Source organism: Momordica charantia, assembly GCF_013281855.1.
Source record: "Momordica charantia cultivar OHB3-1 chromosome 4 unlocalized genomic scaffold, Mcharantia_2.0 BLBB01000004.1, whole genome shotgun sequence".
Taxonomy (NCBI): domain Eukaryota; kingdom Viridiplantae; phylum Streptophyta; class Magnoliopsida; order Cucurbitales; family Cucurbitaceae; genus Momordica; species Momordica charantia.
Window position 1 is genome coordinate 20,550,961 of NW_028275162.1, and position 15,286 is coordinate 20,566,246.

General features: G+C 36.4%; 2 protein-coding genes across 2 annotated transcripts; one reads left to right on the forward strand and one right to left on the reverse strand.

Moving 5' to 3' along the window:
* The first annotated feature begins 933 nt into the window (after positions 1 to 933).
* On the forward strand, positions 934 to 4,103 carry LOC111015555 (Plant invertase/pectin methylesterase inhibitor superfamily). Its single transcript, XM_022290625.2, has 2 exons — positions 934 to 2,503; positions 3,192 to 4,103. The coding sequence occupies exons 1-2, from the start codon at positions 1,657 to 1,659 to the stop codon at positions 3,881 to 3,883; spliced, it is 1,539 nt and encodes a 512-aa protein (XP_022146317.1). The 5' UTR covers positions 934 to 1,656; the 3' UTR covers positions 3,884 to 4,103.
* A 744-nt stretch (positions 4,104 to 4,847) lies between these two features.
* Positions 4,848 to 13,658, reverse strand: PGM3 (Phosphoglucomutase/phosphomannomutase family protein). The gene is made up of 19 exons (XM_022290696.2): positions 13,509 to 13,658; positions 13,311 to 13,405; positions 12,262 to 12,343; positions 11,232 to 11,287; positions 10,457 to 10,570; positions 10,291 to 10,353; positions 9,032 to 9,151; positions 8,850 to 8,950; positions 8,262 to 8,321; positions 8,053 to 8,152; positions 7,799 to 7,956; positions 7,608 to 7,703; positions 6,855 to 6,918; positions 6,672 to 6,753; positions 6,394 to 6,569; positions 6,224 to 6,300; positions 5,589 to 5,721; positions 5,267 to 5,383; positions 4,848 to 5,178 (listed from the first exon to the last, which is right to left on the reverse strand). Exons 2-19 carry the CDS (start codon positions 13,389 to 13,391, stop codon positions 5,107 to 5,109), a joined length of 1,752 nt encoding a protein of 583 aa, XP_022146388.1. The 5' UTR covers positions 13,392 to 13,405; positions 13,509 to 13,658; the 3' UTR covers positions 4,848 to 5,106.
* Positions 13,659 to 15,286: the final 1,628 nt, after the last annotated feature.

Consider the following 15,286-nt stretch of genomic DNA (forward strand, 5'->3'; position numbering starts at 1 on the left):
GCACCCTGTGGTGTTTGCAACAGTAAGAAATAAGCGACATCTGATAGCGTAATGACATCGAAGTTTGGACGGGATATTGCTAATGTTACATATGATTTAGTACATCTCAAATACATACACAAATGATTAAGACACTCTAATCAGGATTAAGACACTTTAATTAAAGGAAGATTAATCCTCTTTGCAAATGAAGAGGCAAAGACCTTCCCCTAATTAATTTAAGAGAAGAAATTTTTAAACCTAAAAGAAGCCTTGAAAGCTTTGGTCATTCATCATAATCATGAGAGATTAAACGCAGATCCTAAGGAAAATCTAAGCCTAGTCCAAGGCTGATATTATTACACGTGTTACATTTGAGTACGTGGAATCACTACAATTGGATACGAAGAAATTAATTATGAACTACAACTAAAACCAACAACCTTATCTTAATTACAAATAAGTCCTTTCGTAGTCAAAGCTCAAGTTTCATGTGTATTCGAAAGCAAAATGGATTTGCTAAATATATATGGTTATTCATTAATTAAGAAATTTCGGATCTATGGTTTCAGTTTAGTTATTATGATTTTAAAATTTTCAATTTCAAAACATTTTTATTGTAATAAGTTAATGGTGGTGTAAAATACAAGCATATTTTCAAAAACTAGAGTATAAAATGACTGGGGTTTTAAATATAATAATATTACAAATAATCAAACTTTGAATCCATAAAAAAAAAAAAAAAGCTTCTAATGCCTTGATTTATACTTGAGTCATGAGTGAAACTAACACACATATATATATATATATTTTTTTTCTAATAAGTTAGAAAATAAAGCTAATTTTATAACGGCTGAAAATTTGTGGTGGCAACGCCTTTTACTTTCTATAAGTGGCAATGCCATATATATTCTATAGGTGAAAATTTGCTATGTAGGATCATTTGAGGTGGAACCGTCTTAGCAGAGGTGATGACCTGTCCAAGAACTTGCACCCATGTAAAGTTGTATCCACACACTCAAGATGTTTAAATTAATATTTAGGTCAAAATGGCATTGAGTTGCCTAATTAAGATGATATCTCCTCCCTATTCTGGAGGGGATTCTGCTTTTTATAGAGAATCTAGGAAATGTGACTTCTAGTTGTCTATCCTGCCTAGAGCCGAGATGGGGGCTGCATTGGTTGTCCTAATATGACCGAATTGAGGTGTGCTCTCTCAAGAATGTGGCAGCCTTCATATGTGGACTGTTGCTTCCACATGACTTCGTCCCTGGAAAAAAGTATAGTACTCTCGTAAGATATCATACTCTCTTTTATTTACCCAATAAATGAAATGAATGGACCACACATCATTTTTTAATATGTTATAAAATATAATAAACAGTAAATACTCTCGTAGTATTAGAAATTTTCCTTCTCTTCTCCTTTATGAATCAGGTAGGGTGAGCTCCTTTATGAATCAGGTGGGGTGTGTTTCTCACCCTGACAGTTAATAACAACTTCCAAAATTAACATTTATTTAATTTTATCAACAAAAACTACCCTCACTTTGCCTATATAAAGGAGAGCCCTTGTCTTTCTTCCCTCCCACACTCATCAACCCATATTATTGCAACTATCAACACTTTCCTTAAAAAAAAAATACTCCCAATATCTTAAATTAAGCATTCCATCCCCATGAAAATATTACACCATCTTCTTCTCATTTCCTTGCTAGTCATCCATGGAAGAAGCTCCACTAATCTCATGTCTTGCTCCCAAACCCCATATCCAGACCTCTGCTTCCATTTCGTCAACCAAAACGACGACGATGCTGATGCCATATCGACCTTCGGCGACGAAACTTCTTATGTAACTCGCTTTCGAAACTCCGCCATTCGGGCCACTCTCAACCAAGCCATGACAACCCACGCCCACCTTCTCTCTAACATGGATTCAGATGCCTTTGATTATAGAGCTAAATCAGCTTTGGTGGACTGTTTGGAGCTCTACGAGGATTCGATCGCCGAACTCAACCGTTCGACGATCGACTCGACCACAATGGATCACCTGACATTGCTAAGCGCTTCGATGGCAAACCATCAAACATGTGAAAATGGGTTCCGAGATTTTGGGATTTCTTTTCCGTTTGAAATTCTCAGTAATTTCTCGAAATTGGTCAGCAATTCTCTGGCCATCGCCAGGGCCGCCGCGGGTGGTGGTGATAATAATGCAGCTGCTTCGGCCGAGTGGGTGGAGCTTGTGCAGGGCAGTGCGGCGGCGGCGGATATGGTTGTGGCCCAAGATGGGAGCGGCGATTTCAGGAGCATATCGGAGGCGGTGGCGGCGGCGGAGGTGAGGAAGGGAAGCGGAGGTGGTGGTAGGTTTGTAATATATGTAAAAGGCGGCGTTTACAGAGAAAATGTTGTGATTAAGAAGACGATGAAGAATGTTATGATGATCGGAGATGGGATTGGTTCCACCATCGTGACTGCCATGAAAAACGTCCAAGATGGATCCACCACTTTCCGATCACCCACTTTTGGTTAGTTAATTCAAATATGTGTGTTTATGTTTCTTCAACCAAATTTGTTCAGGAAAATACTACTGGCTCCTGTAAGAGCAACCAACTTTATAGGGCCTACTTTTAAATATTTGATGCAAAAATATAGATTTTTTTTTCTTTAATAGTTAAATTTTCAAGGGTGGTGAGGTCAATATTTGTTCTCTTACTTGAGAGCCAAATATTTTCCACTGGATACATTTTCCACCCTAACTTGGTATTTATGATTTTAAATGTTTCAATTTAATATTCATTTGGGTCTGGTTTTTAAAAAAAATAAAAAAAGTCTGCTGGTGTTGATCACAGAAATTTTGCCAACAAATAAATTTTTTACCGCATAAAAAAGTACACGGACTATTGATTCACTCATAAAAATCTATTTTACACTAAAATTTTATATATAATATTTAGTAAGAAATTTATTTGTTTAGTAGAGCTTGAATCTGTGTTTTGTTTATCACAAAAAAAAAAACTCACTGAGTTTTAAGAATTTTGATTTAGTCTCTATGATTTGGGTTTGGGTTATGTTTCAAATGGGTCCCTTTACAGAGTTCAAGAGTTTTAGTGTAGTAGTTTAAGGTGGAACCTCACAGATTCAACTCGATTATTTGTTATATGTTATTTGGTTAAAATACCATTTTGGTCCGTGCATTTTTTATGGTAATTTCAGCGGTGACCGGCAATGGGTTCATTGCCAGAGATATGACGTTCGAGAACATGGCGGGGCCGGAGAAACTCCAAGCCGTCGCGGTTCTATCGAGCGCCGACCACTCAGTTTTCTACCGCTGCAGCTTCAGAGGCTATCAAGACACATTATACGCCCACTCCAAGCGCCAATTCTACCGCGAGTGCGAAATTTATGGAACTGTCGACTTCATATTCGGCGACGCCACCGCCGTATTTCAGAACTGCAATATCTTTGTTAGAAAGCCTATGAGGAACCAAAAAAATACCGTGACGGCGCAGGCGAGGTCCGACCCGAATGAGAACACTGGGTTCGTGATCCACAATTCAGCGGTCGGAGCGGCGCCGGACCTGAAACCGGTGGAGGGTCTGTACGAAACTTATTTGGGGAGGCCGTGGAAGGCGTATTCGAGGACGGTTGTAATGAGGAGTTCTTTGGACGGTCTGGTTGAACCGGCCGGGTGGCTTCCTTGGGCGGGGGATTTCGGTCTTAGGACGGTTTATTATGGCGAGTTTATGAACACCGGCGATGGGGCGAGCACGATGGGGAGGGTGCGGTGGCCAGGGTATCATGTGATGACGAGTGTTGCGGAGGCCGGGAGGTTTACGGTGGATAACTTTTTGGCCGGAAGTGGTTGGATTCCGGCCACCGGCGTGCCGTTTGCAAATGGGTTGTGAATGGTGATTATGGAAGTTGTCATTTTAGTGGTGAATAAGGTCTGTTTGAAAGAGTAAAAATGGAAAGTGAAGCATATGCATGTACGTGAAAAGGGCTGTGTGATTAGGGTTGGGATTTTGTGTTTAGGAAGCAAGGAAAATAAATGAAATAGTATGCAGTTTATAATTTCACAATTTATTATAATGGAGCTGACATGAATATAACACAACACTTAAGGTATCTTGCTTCTTTTTTAGATGTCGGAGGTCCAATCTCCTATCCTCATATTTGTTGTACTTAAAAAAAGTAATTTTAATTGACCATAATAGATAAGACTAAGACTTAGCAATTTCAATATATTCATACTCGCCATCGTATTGTCAGACTTAAAAAACTATTATACCAAAAGGATTAGATTTTGTTGCTTCTAAAATTTACCTTTAGAAAATATTTTTACCCACACTTAATTTCTAACTAAAAGAATCAGATACAAGAAATAATGATGTCACCAGTCTCTCCTTTCAACAACTTTGAGTATAATTAAATAAATAAGACACAATCTAAAGGTCGAGAGTCCCGACCCTATTGTTGAAATTTGAAACAAATAAAAGGGAAAAAAAAGGTAAAAAATAAAACCACCCTTGACGTGGAAACCAAATATAATAGTAAGGAGCGGAGAATGATGGCCAACCAAGAGTGAGGTCTCTAACATTCTTTGCTTTCCATCTTTCCTCCTACCATCACTCCCAAACACACCCTAATTTGAAAAAGAAATTTAAGTAAAATTGATTTTCCAAAATCATCATTCAAGTGATATCATAAAATCAATTTAAAGTAATTTTAACCTTTCCTAAAATCCAATTTTCTAATTTGTTAAACATAATCAATGTATAGGGAACAAAATCACTCCCAAACAAACCCTAATTTAGTACCATAGGATAAGAAAACAGGAGGAAATGGACGTATGTGTGAAACTCTAAGAAATTTGGTAAGGTATGTAAGACTCAAATATATGAGTAAGGTATAGAAAATAATGGGTAAAACCCCATAATTCGAGTACACATATATCTATAACTTAGTCACGCTTCATATGAAGCGTAAAAGATTATTAGGACAATCAATTCAAAATTTATGTAGGCTAAAATTTCCCGCCAAACAAACACTCTGGAAGCACTTACAGTGAGATTTTTAACACATCTCGCGCCACCGCAAGACTAAACTTATTTCTTCAAAATCATGGTATTTATGTAATGACGGTAGGAGCAGATCGGCCAGTGAATTCTTGCATTTTTGAGAGTTTAAGAGCAACTTCCACCTGAAACCAAGATATATATCTGAGTCGAATACCCCGAAAAAAAGGTGGATTTTTACAGTTTGTTTATCAAATAGGAGAGAGATCTAACCAGAGGTGCAAGAGCTTCTTGAGAATCTCTCCCAGTTTTTGATGGATCCTTCTCGTATTGCTCGATGTAGAGCCGAATTGTTGCACCTTCTGAGCCAGTTCCTGATAGGCGGAAAACCTGCAACCAGATTGAGAAGGTTGAGAATATATAAATTGTTATGTTTGCTAAATCGTGCTCACAGTTTTAGAGATTCTCTATTGGATCTTCCAAATTATGAGGGACAAGAATTCAATTAATTCTTGAACTTTTTACCAGCTCCGGGGGAAGCACATCCTGATTAATATCCTACATACTGAATAGGAAGCTCTAAAAATTGACTTACCAGTCGTGAACCATCCTCGAACAAATATCGAATGCCCTGGTGCTTTGAGATAGAACCATCAACAGGATCTTTATATTCAAATTCATCACCATGGACAACCTTTGACACATCTGAACGTATTCCCTTGACAATTCTGCATTGGATGCCAGCTTTATACATTAAAAGAGTGGAAGAAAAATATAATAAGAAAGACTCTGTGTGAACAACACACGAGACATGATTTACATAAATAAGATTTTCAAATTTAAACAAAAAACAAATTGAAATTAGTGGCAATTGGATTTGCTCAGCTGAGTTTCAACCGAACTAAGCTGTTTCTCAATGGTAGAACGCTCCTTTCCTTGTCACCCCCTGGGAATGTTACACTTCATCTTAAGCGAAGTGCATTCCAAAAATTATCTCCAACAGTCAAACGTTCAATACCCTGGGGCTTATCATTTAATAAATGGAAAGAACCTAAAAGGGCTGCCATATTGTGGGACTGCACTAAAAAATAAAGGGTATCTTATTAACACTTAAACCACGAATCAAGATCGATACCTATGACAGCAACAGCAACATCAACAAATGCCAACCGCACATAACCTAGATAACTAGTTCACTTCCAAGAGGCAGAATAAACACAAAAAGCATACCCATTAACTTCAGCAAGCGAAGATTGCAGCTTCACCAGATTGGCCATTAGTTCCTTTGCTGCTCCAACGTCAACATTCTTAAAAAAGAAAAAAGAAAAAATCATTCATAGATATGTTAATTACAGTTATCACATCGGCATCTTCGAAAATGTAAATAACCGAAATAATACCTCATAATCATATCTAGTATAATAATGACGACCATAGGTGGCCCAATGTTTGCGAACTATGTCTTCAACTGTCACAAGCTTTCCACCATCAAGGTTTCCCTTGTTTTTATAAGCAAGAATAGATAACCAAGCCAAAACTGCCCAGATTCCATCTTTTTCACGAATATGGTCGGATCCTGTTCAAATAGGTATTCAGAAAACAAAATCAGCTTAATACAAAATTTTTGCACTCTGGAACGACCAGGCATTCAAACAAATTATAAAAATCAGAGGCCAACCAGTTCCAAAACTTTCTTCACCACAGACGGAGCACATTCCTGCATCCATTAGATTCCCAAAAAATTTCCAGCCAGTGGGCACCTGGAGTATATATAGTAAGAAGAAAATTACTTGTTAGCACATAAGATGCAAACTGGCAGCCTGCGTAATTCAAGATAAAAGATTTTAAGTCTAGAATTGACCTCAAAAAATTTCAAGTTCAAGTTTTTGGCAACCACATCTACTGCAGCGGAGGTTGGCATGCTCCTATAAATATTACAGTTAGAACACCAGCCAAATGATTATTCTAAAGGAGTTCTAACTATTCACATTTGAAATTCCCTAATAAACATACATAAAAATACATAAAATTTAAATTCCATTAGATGTCCACACCTCCAAAGTTTGTTGATTTCTTCAGCAGTAGATTTACATTAAAAAAAAAACAGGTGATTCATTCCCCATAACATGGTAGAGCTCCATAATCATAATATTTAAACTAACTAAATACATTATGCAGTAACCAAAAATAAAAACTACCGTGCCTAGTTATCAAAATCTGTCTGTTTTTTTTTATATCCGTGAGTGTATGGACTAGCTTGCGCGCAGCTCGACTAATCTCACGGGACGGTACAATCATCTCCCTACTGCATTTTGTTGCCAAGATAACTGGTAGGATATTAAATCCTAGATAGGTGGCCACCATGGTCTGAACACATTCCCTCTAAGCCTTTGCCATTTACATTGGTCCTTATTGACCACTAGGCCACACCATGATGGTTATAATCGGTATGTTTTATATAAGATCTTCTAATGGTTTAGTTTCTTGATTCACTAGTTCATTTAACAACAAACTTCAGACTTTAATTACCTCGAAACTTTAACTGAATTTTCAAATTGAACCATGGGTTGAATAGAAGCTCAGAAGGAAAGCAATTTTATACGGAAAGTAGCACCTGGCAACACCCTTCAAACCAGCAGAGAAGTATGGTATAGCTTCAACAGCATTAGCAGCAATTATGGCAACAGAGTCTGAAGGAGTGACAAAAAACCTGAAAAAAGTACAATAAATAATATAAAGAATACTTGAAAAGGAAATGTTATCACTTATCAGAAATATACTACTTATTAGGCAATTGTACACTACCTTTTACCAAGGACCATATTGCGATCTGCATCACCATCAGCAGCAGCACCAAATTCCGGGGGCTCTTGTCCAGATTTTGATTTACCCAATCCCATACGATCAACCAATTCCTTGGCATAAGTCAGATTGGGATCAGGATGACCTCCTCCAAAGTCCTCCTGTTATATGGTTCAAGAAAAGTATAGAAGTAAAGAATAAGATTTAAGAAATAATCATATAATGAAAGCCAAAAAATATTCCCAAGAAAAGATGACCTTAGGTACGCAGTTCAGTAATGAGCTTTCTTGTGCACCAAGCTCTTCCACGAAAATACGTTTTGCATAAGCTCCAGCAACACCATGTAGAGCATCATAACTTCAAAAGGTAAATGTCAATCTTAGTATTTAAGACCATAATATTAAAGATTACGTATGAAAATGTTAGCGTTCCCCTGAAACGTATTCCTTTGTGAGGCTCTACATACCAGAATGAGAATTTGGGAGAGGATAGCAACTTGCGGATAGATTCAAAATCAAATATTGACCTGATAAATTAATTGGGAAACAGCGGTAAGAATACTGAAACAGCAGAGCACAAAAGATTATTACAGAGATGATTACCCTTAATGATAGAAAAAAACAAAAGCAATTAACCAAACATCCAAAAAAAGAAAGACCAAGAAGGATTGACACCATCAGACACTTTCTGAAGTAGATGGGATGCGGTTATCAACCCCTTATATAAGAAGTTGGGGGGCGGGGGAGGGGGATTTAAAAATCATCTAATTGAGAACAAAGTCAGAAGAAAAGGTAAAAATGCCACTATCACAGATTAACAAGCTAAACAATGATAATAATTGATTAATTAGTGCTGCCTCATTACAAATTTAAACAGATGGTATATGAAATAAAACGAATCACAAATATCTCCGTCAGGACTCAAGAAATAAAGGAAAATAGGCAACAACAAAAGAAATAAATTGTAGGAGAAACAGCAATTAATGATGATATGACATGCTGTCACTTGTCACGAAGAAAGATGATAAATGATAATATTGATCAATAAAGCTTACTTCATCAACTTCACATAGTCACTGGCTGAATCAAAAACCTCAACATCAAATTGTCCTTCGGGTCCACTAAAGCTACTTACACCTACTGCAGAAATATCCACCTAGGCCAGACAAGGGTTGATAAGCAAGAATTAAGTTGTGATTATGTAGAAGTTAAAAAATGAGAGAGAGTGTGAAAGTACGTTGGGTATATCTTCAGCAATTAAGTACTCCTTTATTGATGTTGTGTTTTCATAGATCTTATCAGTGATTCCCTCTGGAGCAGGGCCACCATTTTCCATGTTGTATTTAATCCCAAAATCCTGCGGAGGTTTTTTCCAAAATAAATAAAGAATAACAAACAATAAGGTAATTCAGATTAAAGTAACAATTCCCATGTCCTCTAGATCCTTATTATCTAGCTGTTTTTTTCACAACTAAGAAGCACGAACACATCAATTTGGGTAACGTCTGTATCGAACACGTAAAGGACACTCCGACACTTATTGGACACGTATCGGACACTTGTTAGCTCAATAATATGTGTCACACTAGTTGAACAAAGCGAATATGGATTCATCACTTGTTATAGGCACGTATCGAACATTTGTTAAGCATAATAAATCAATGTAGATAGTAATATAAGACAAAATAATAAATTTTGAGAGCAAAATACATCAAACTCATTTTTTTAAACATAAAAATGCATGAACTTATTGACTTTGAATTTTCTTTTGGTATAAAAATGATATATACTTTAAAAAATTGTATACTTCGATAAATGTGTCCATGTCCTAGATTTTTATAAAATAACGTGTCACCATGTCCATGTCATGTCATATTCATGTCTTGTGTCTGTATCTATGCTTTTTAGGTTCACCGTGTATGCACATCCGAGCTGTTCATGCACTTTTTAGAGGAACCACATGCATTAAGGCAGGTGAAATGTCTTATAATGAAGTAACGACAGCACAGGATAACCAACTACTTTGGTTTAAAATCTTTGTCAAGGAGAGTACAGCTTAGGGTGATCAAATAGAACATTACCAACTTCTCGGCATTATTAAGATTCCTATCCAATAAATGGGAAAGAAGGTAATCATTATGAGTTGGCCTAGTGGTCGATAAGGGGCCAATGTAAATAGTAAAAGGATTATAGGGAATGAGTTCAAACCATGGTGACCACCTACCTAGAATTTAATATCTTACGAGTTATCTTGATAACCAAATATAGTACGGTTAGGCGATTATCCCGTGAGATTAATCGAGATAATTGAAAGCTGGTTCAAATACTCATGGATATAAAAATAATAAATGGGAAAGAAGGTCTTATTAGTTTTTGCTTTTGTCTCTTTTTCTTTAAGGTCCACAAAATGTAAGATATATCCAAATATCAATCGACTTGATTTAGGAACATCATTCGGGAAAGAGAAAGAAAAATAACAAATATGATGATATCTACCTCATGGGGACCACCTGGATTGTGACTTGCAGTCAAAATAAATGCTCCTGATGCTCGGGATCCCTGGTACAAAAAGTTACTTTTATGGTTACCATTGTTGAAGACTTAAAACGTTATCATCATGAAGTTGGAATTTTAGCTTATGAATAAAACTAGTTCCACCTACATCAGCACCAACTCTTTCACGTATGACGGCAGAAACAGCGGGAGTTGAAAGCAAACCATTTTGACCAACCCAAATACGTCGTACTCCATTTGCTGCAGCCATCTTGATTATAATCTGCCATTTAAACATGGAAATATAAGAAAGCGAATGAGGAAGTAAGAATCATTCTCGACCATTCCTATCATTACTAATTTTGTGAAAATAAGATTTCCTTAAAGAGCATAAGAATGTCATTCCCATTTCCTCGATCACGCATACACTGTTGTTACTTTCTTCAGCATAATGGTATACTTATGTTTTCATCAACTGCACTTATTTGTATGTAGTTTAATAAGTACAGTACAATATTTTAGTTCTATAAATACTACACATTGTAACAAACTTTAAAAACTAACCACTGTTGTGGACTCACAGTAAAACGTTTTCACTATACTAAAAATACAGAAACAGCTCAACAATACAATAGCAGTATACATGACATAACAAACTAATTGCCATAATCTTTTTTTCTAAAAACATTTTTTCCTTTTCTCTGTCTTTGTTATGGATCTCACACCAACCTGAGGTTGATTCTTTGTTCCATATATTTGTATTAATGAATACCTTCACCATAATCTTTTTTTCATTTTGGTTCCATAAAAATTCAAATAAGTAAACTACTTAGAGTTATTTCATTTTACTTTATTTCACGTGAATTCCCTTTCAAATTCATTCCTGAACAGAACCCTAGATTCTTGAGATCTAAATTATCACGAAAATACACTTATCAGAGTACCTGAATAGCATCCTTTGAATAATAGCGTCCATCTCCAGAAACAACAAGTGTAGCACCTACATCCATAAATAAAAGCATATAATTTAATGATAAAATCATAAAAGTAATGCTTTGGTAGAAAACAAAAGTTATTGTGTTTACTTAGGATAGACGTTGAGTGAAAGAACTAATGTAAAGGCCAACAAAATGAATCGTAACTAGAAATTAAATTCTATATTGTGTGGACAGAAGAACAAACGTTCAGTTGAGGCACTTGCATAATGAATTAGTCAAGATAGAGGAGTCAGAGGGTCCAAGCAGAAAGTTAATATGAATAGAGGGAATCATAGATCACTGTAATGAGTAGAGGTAACTAATATAATATTGAAACCTAAGGCCTTTTTTTCAGCCAAGGAACAAGCACCACCATCAATGCTAAATAGCTATAGACGGAGTTTGTCATAATGAAACCATATAAACAAACAAAGAAAAGAGCCAGTATGGAAATCTTGGTCATCAACAGACCGAAAAATATATTTTTCTTACAAAAATGACCTATTCCCTAATTGTTTAACTGCAATTATAAACCAAGGAGGGTAGAGCATCCTAACCAAGCATAGTAGAGCATGCCGAGTTACTTCCCAGTGTCCGCACAGTACTTAGGATAGGAGAAAGTTTCATTTGGATTCTAGGAGTTTGAAAGATAAATATAGCAACACATTCAGCACCTTCTTTGAAACTCTCATGTCTGTTAGCCAATTAGGTGTAAATATCATGATCCTTTCAACATCAATAATTTAAACACTCTCTTAGCCAATTAGGCGAGTTTTTTGTAATCTCAATTAGACTGGAGCTAGGCTCTCCTCCTTTTGTAATTTCATATTATCTATGGAATTATTTCTTATCTTAAAAAAAGATAAACAAATGTAATCACTTGAGTATCTTACTATAGCCCTTCTAAAATTATTGAGCGATTGATCAAATTCACATGAAAAGCAATCAGCTCTCCATAGCTACAGAGAAGTTAAGTTTTAAGTGAAAGATCCACTACCTCTAACTTTTTCAGCAGTCAATGCGTTAAATGTTGACTGAACGAAATTCTCCAAGTAGTTCGGCTGAATGAAAACTTTTACCTGGAAAAGGTCCAGCAACAAAATATCAGTTATGCAGATTTAAATGCAGAAAAATTACAAAGTTTTGGATTACCTTGTTGCCTCCATATTACAGTGTTTACCAATGCATAAAAAGGAAGAAAATGTGTATTTGCACTATAATCTAAACAACTGTGTAGAATGGTAGTATGAAGATCAGCTAGCATGTGGAGTAATTCTACCGTCATAATGGCTTATGAAAACAGATAAATAAGGTACGAAAGGTCATCATTTTTACTCGCTAAATCAGAATTATCACCCACCATTGACCGTTGATTAAGAAATAAACATAGTTTGCCACGAACACGATAAGACAGCTAATTAAGGAACCAGATCTAGCGCACAACTAATTTTAGTTCCGACGATATATTCTTTTTTATATAATTTAATGAGACAACCATGTGTTAAGAAGAAAAATGGGAGTACAGAACAGCACGATAATGGATTCGAAGGAATAGGAAAATGAAAACAATTAAAAAAAAGACTGGTCAATTTCTTCCACACGAGGAGAGAACAAAACAACGCGTGACGTATCATGCCAAATCTCCAGCTGAGCAGCTAAAAGGAAATCACGACGACGAAACGCGCATCCATGACACAAAAGATAGTAAATATTCAACTTCATACCACCAAACCACTCATAAAAACAGTAACACAGATAAGCAACCACGAAAATCTCCAACAGTGAGTAAACTCTCAGAAAAATTAAATTCTGCAAATTCGCCAAGAAATTAAAAAAGAGAGTTCGACATTGGCAATCAATACAAGATCAGCAGATCAGGTGGAACGAGAATCACAATAGATCAGCAGTAACCAAGCGGATCCACATAGATGAAAACAATGTAAACAAAAACAGTGTTCCAATGGAATTAGAGACAGATCTGAGAGCGATGGGGAGACCATACACCAAAATGCGAAAGAAACGAAAGCAGAATGTAAGAGAAGGAACCTTCTTGCGGAGACCAGAAGTGCCGGGCTTCTGGCCATCGATAGGAGCGGTCTGCTTCTTCGTGACATTGAAGCGAACCATTTTCGGATCAGTCGCTGCAGCAGAGAAGAAACGGAGGAATTGAGGGAGAGAGAGGAGATTGAATGGAGAAATGAGAGATTGGGAGTTTAATAAAAAGTGAGGAATTGGAAGACGAACCAGTGGGCGACGAGTGGGGGGTTGCTTTGATTCCGCGCTGTTACAGAGGGCGGAGGAGAGAGAATGCCACGTAGAAGGAATAAATTTATCTCTTTACGTTATATTAGAGAAAGCATCACCTTTTTCTTTTTCTTTTTTCTTTTTTTTTCTCTCTCTTTTTCTTTCGCAGGACCCGCTCTAAAGAGATGCAGATTCTCCTTCTACTTCTGATTTGGATGGATATGAGAATCAAAAAACAGAGCTTTGAGCAAAATACACTTTTTAATCGCCAAGTTTGAGTTAGTGTTTATTTTGTTTTTTAAATTTATTCTAAAAATTGTTCCAAAAAGTGTTTAAGCTTATTTCATCATCAGTTGATCTAACAAAAATGTTTATTTCAAATATGGTTCTGTGGTGGTAATTTTAAGTTAAGTGGAAAAGTACATTAATTTTGTGTTATTTTGTTTTGATCCACTGCTGTCCGACTTCGCTTGCTGTCGACAAATTATCACTAGTCGATGTCCATCTGACAACGCTCGCTATCAATCCGATCAACATGTAGAGACGAATGATCGAACTCACAACTTTTAGGTTGTAAATATATGTCAATTACGGTTGAAGTATACCAGTTTTAGCAAGATTAGACACGTATTTAATATTAAAAAATGTAAAGTTATATAAAACAATTTTTTTTTAATATTCTAATTTCATTATTTAATTCAAATGACATGATTGATTGAGTTAGCAATTTATTTATTTATTTATTTTTAGGAAACTAATTTCATTGAACTTAAACAGAGTCACCCTGGAAGAAGCTGTCTTGTGGCAACCCTGTTCGCGAGACGCCGCACATGAACAATCTTGAAATTGGAAAAATTCTTCGTCAGATTTTGAATATCCTTCACCAAAACATTGGAAACGCTTTGAGTTTTAGAGTCTCCAAGAATCAAATTGATCGGCGTGAGGGAATCAATCTCAAATTGCACCGATGGGAGATTCAACCTAATCACCATTCAGAAACCTTCGAGCAGAGCCAAAGACTCGAGTTTCAACGGATGGTGGTAAGCTTCTACCCTTTGAGAAACAACAACAATAATCTGACCCTTATCATCTCTGCCAACAATACTAATTCCAATTCTAAAATAGGTTCCTTACCTGCAGCATCCACACTAATCTTCACCCACTCAGGCTGGAGAGGAGACCAAAAAGGAAGGGGACTCTCGAGGCTTGAAATGAGTGACTAGAGGGCGTTCCACAACAAATTCCATTTCCTTCCCGAAAATCCTTCACATAGGTTAGCTCGTCAACCTAGCTTGGATCGAATGATTGAAATCTCGATGAGAAATAACTTGAGGTAAAAGTAAATTCCACATTTCCCTTGCTCTTCTGCAATCACAAAGAATGTGATCTGTTGTTTCAAACTGCTTTCCACAAACTTAACATGTCGGATTCATATCCACCCCTTTCTTAAATAAATGCCCCATTGGAGGAATACAGTCACTAAAAGCCCTCCCAAAAAAATGTCTTAATTTTGGGGGGAATTTTTGGTTTCCTACAGAAATTCCACCCAGTTTCGCTCCTTTTGTTGCTAGAAGAGACTTTGCCAAATCTTATACCACGTATCCGATTTGTCAGTCTGCTTATCGGAATAGAAACGATAGCCTGCAATTGACTTTTTTTAAACCTGAGGTTAAAATAAATATGCATGATATTGTATAATGTAATGTATTTATTTAAATGACATGTTGGTGACCATCACAAAACTTTTATACTGTTCAAATATGTTGACTTAAAGTCCT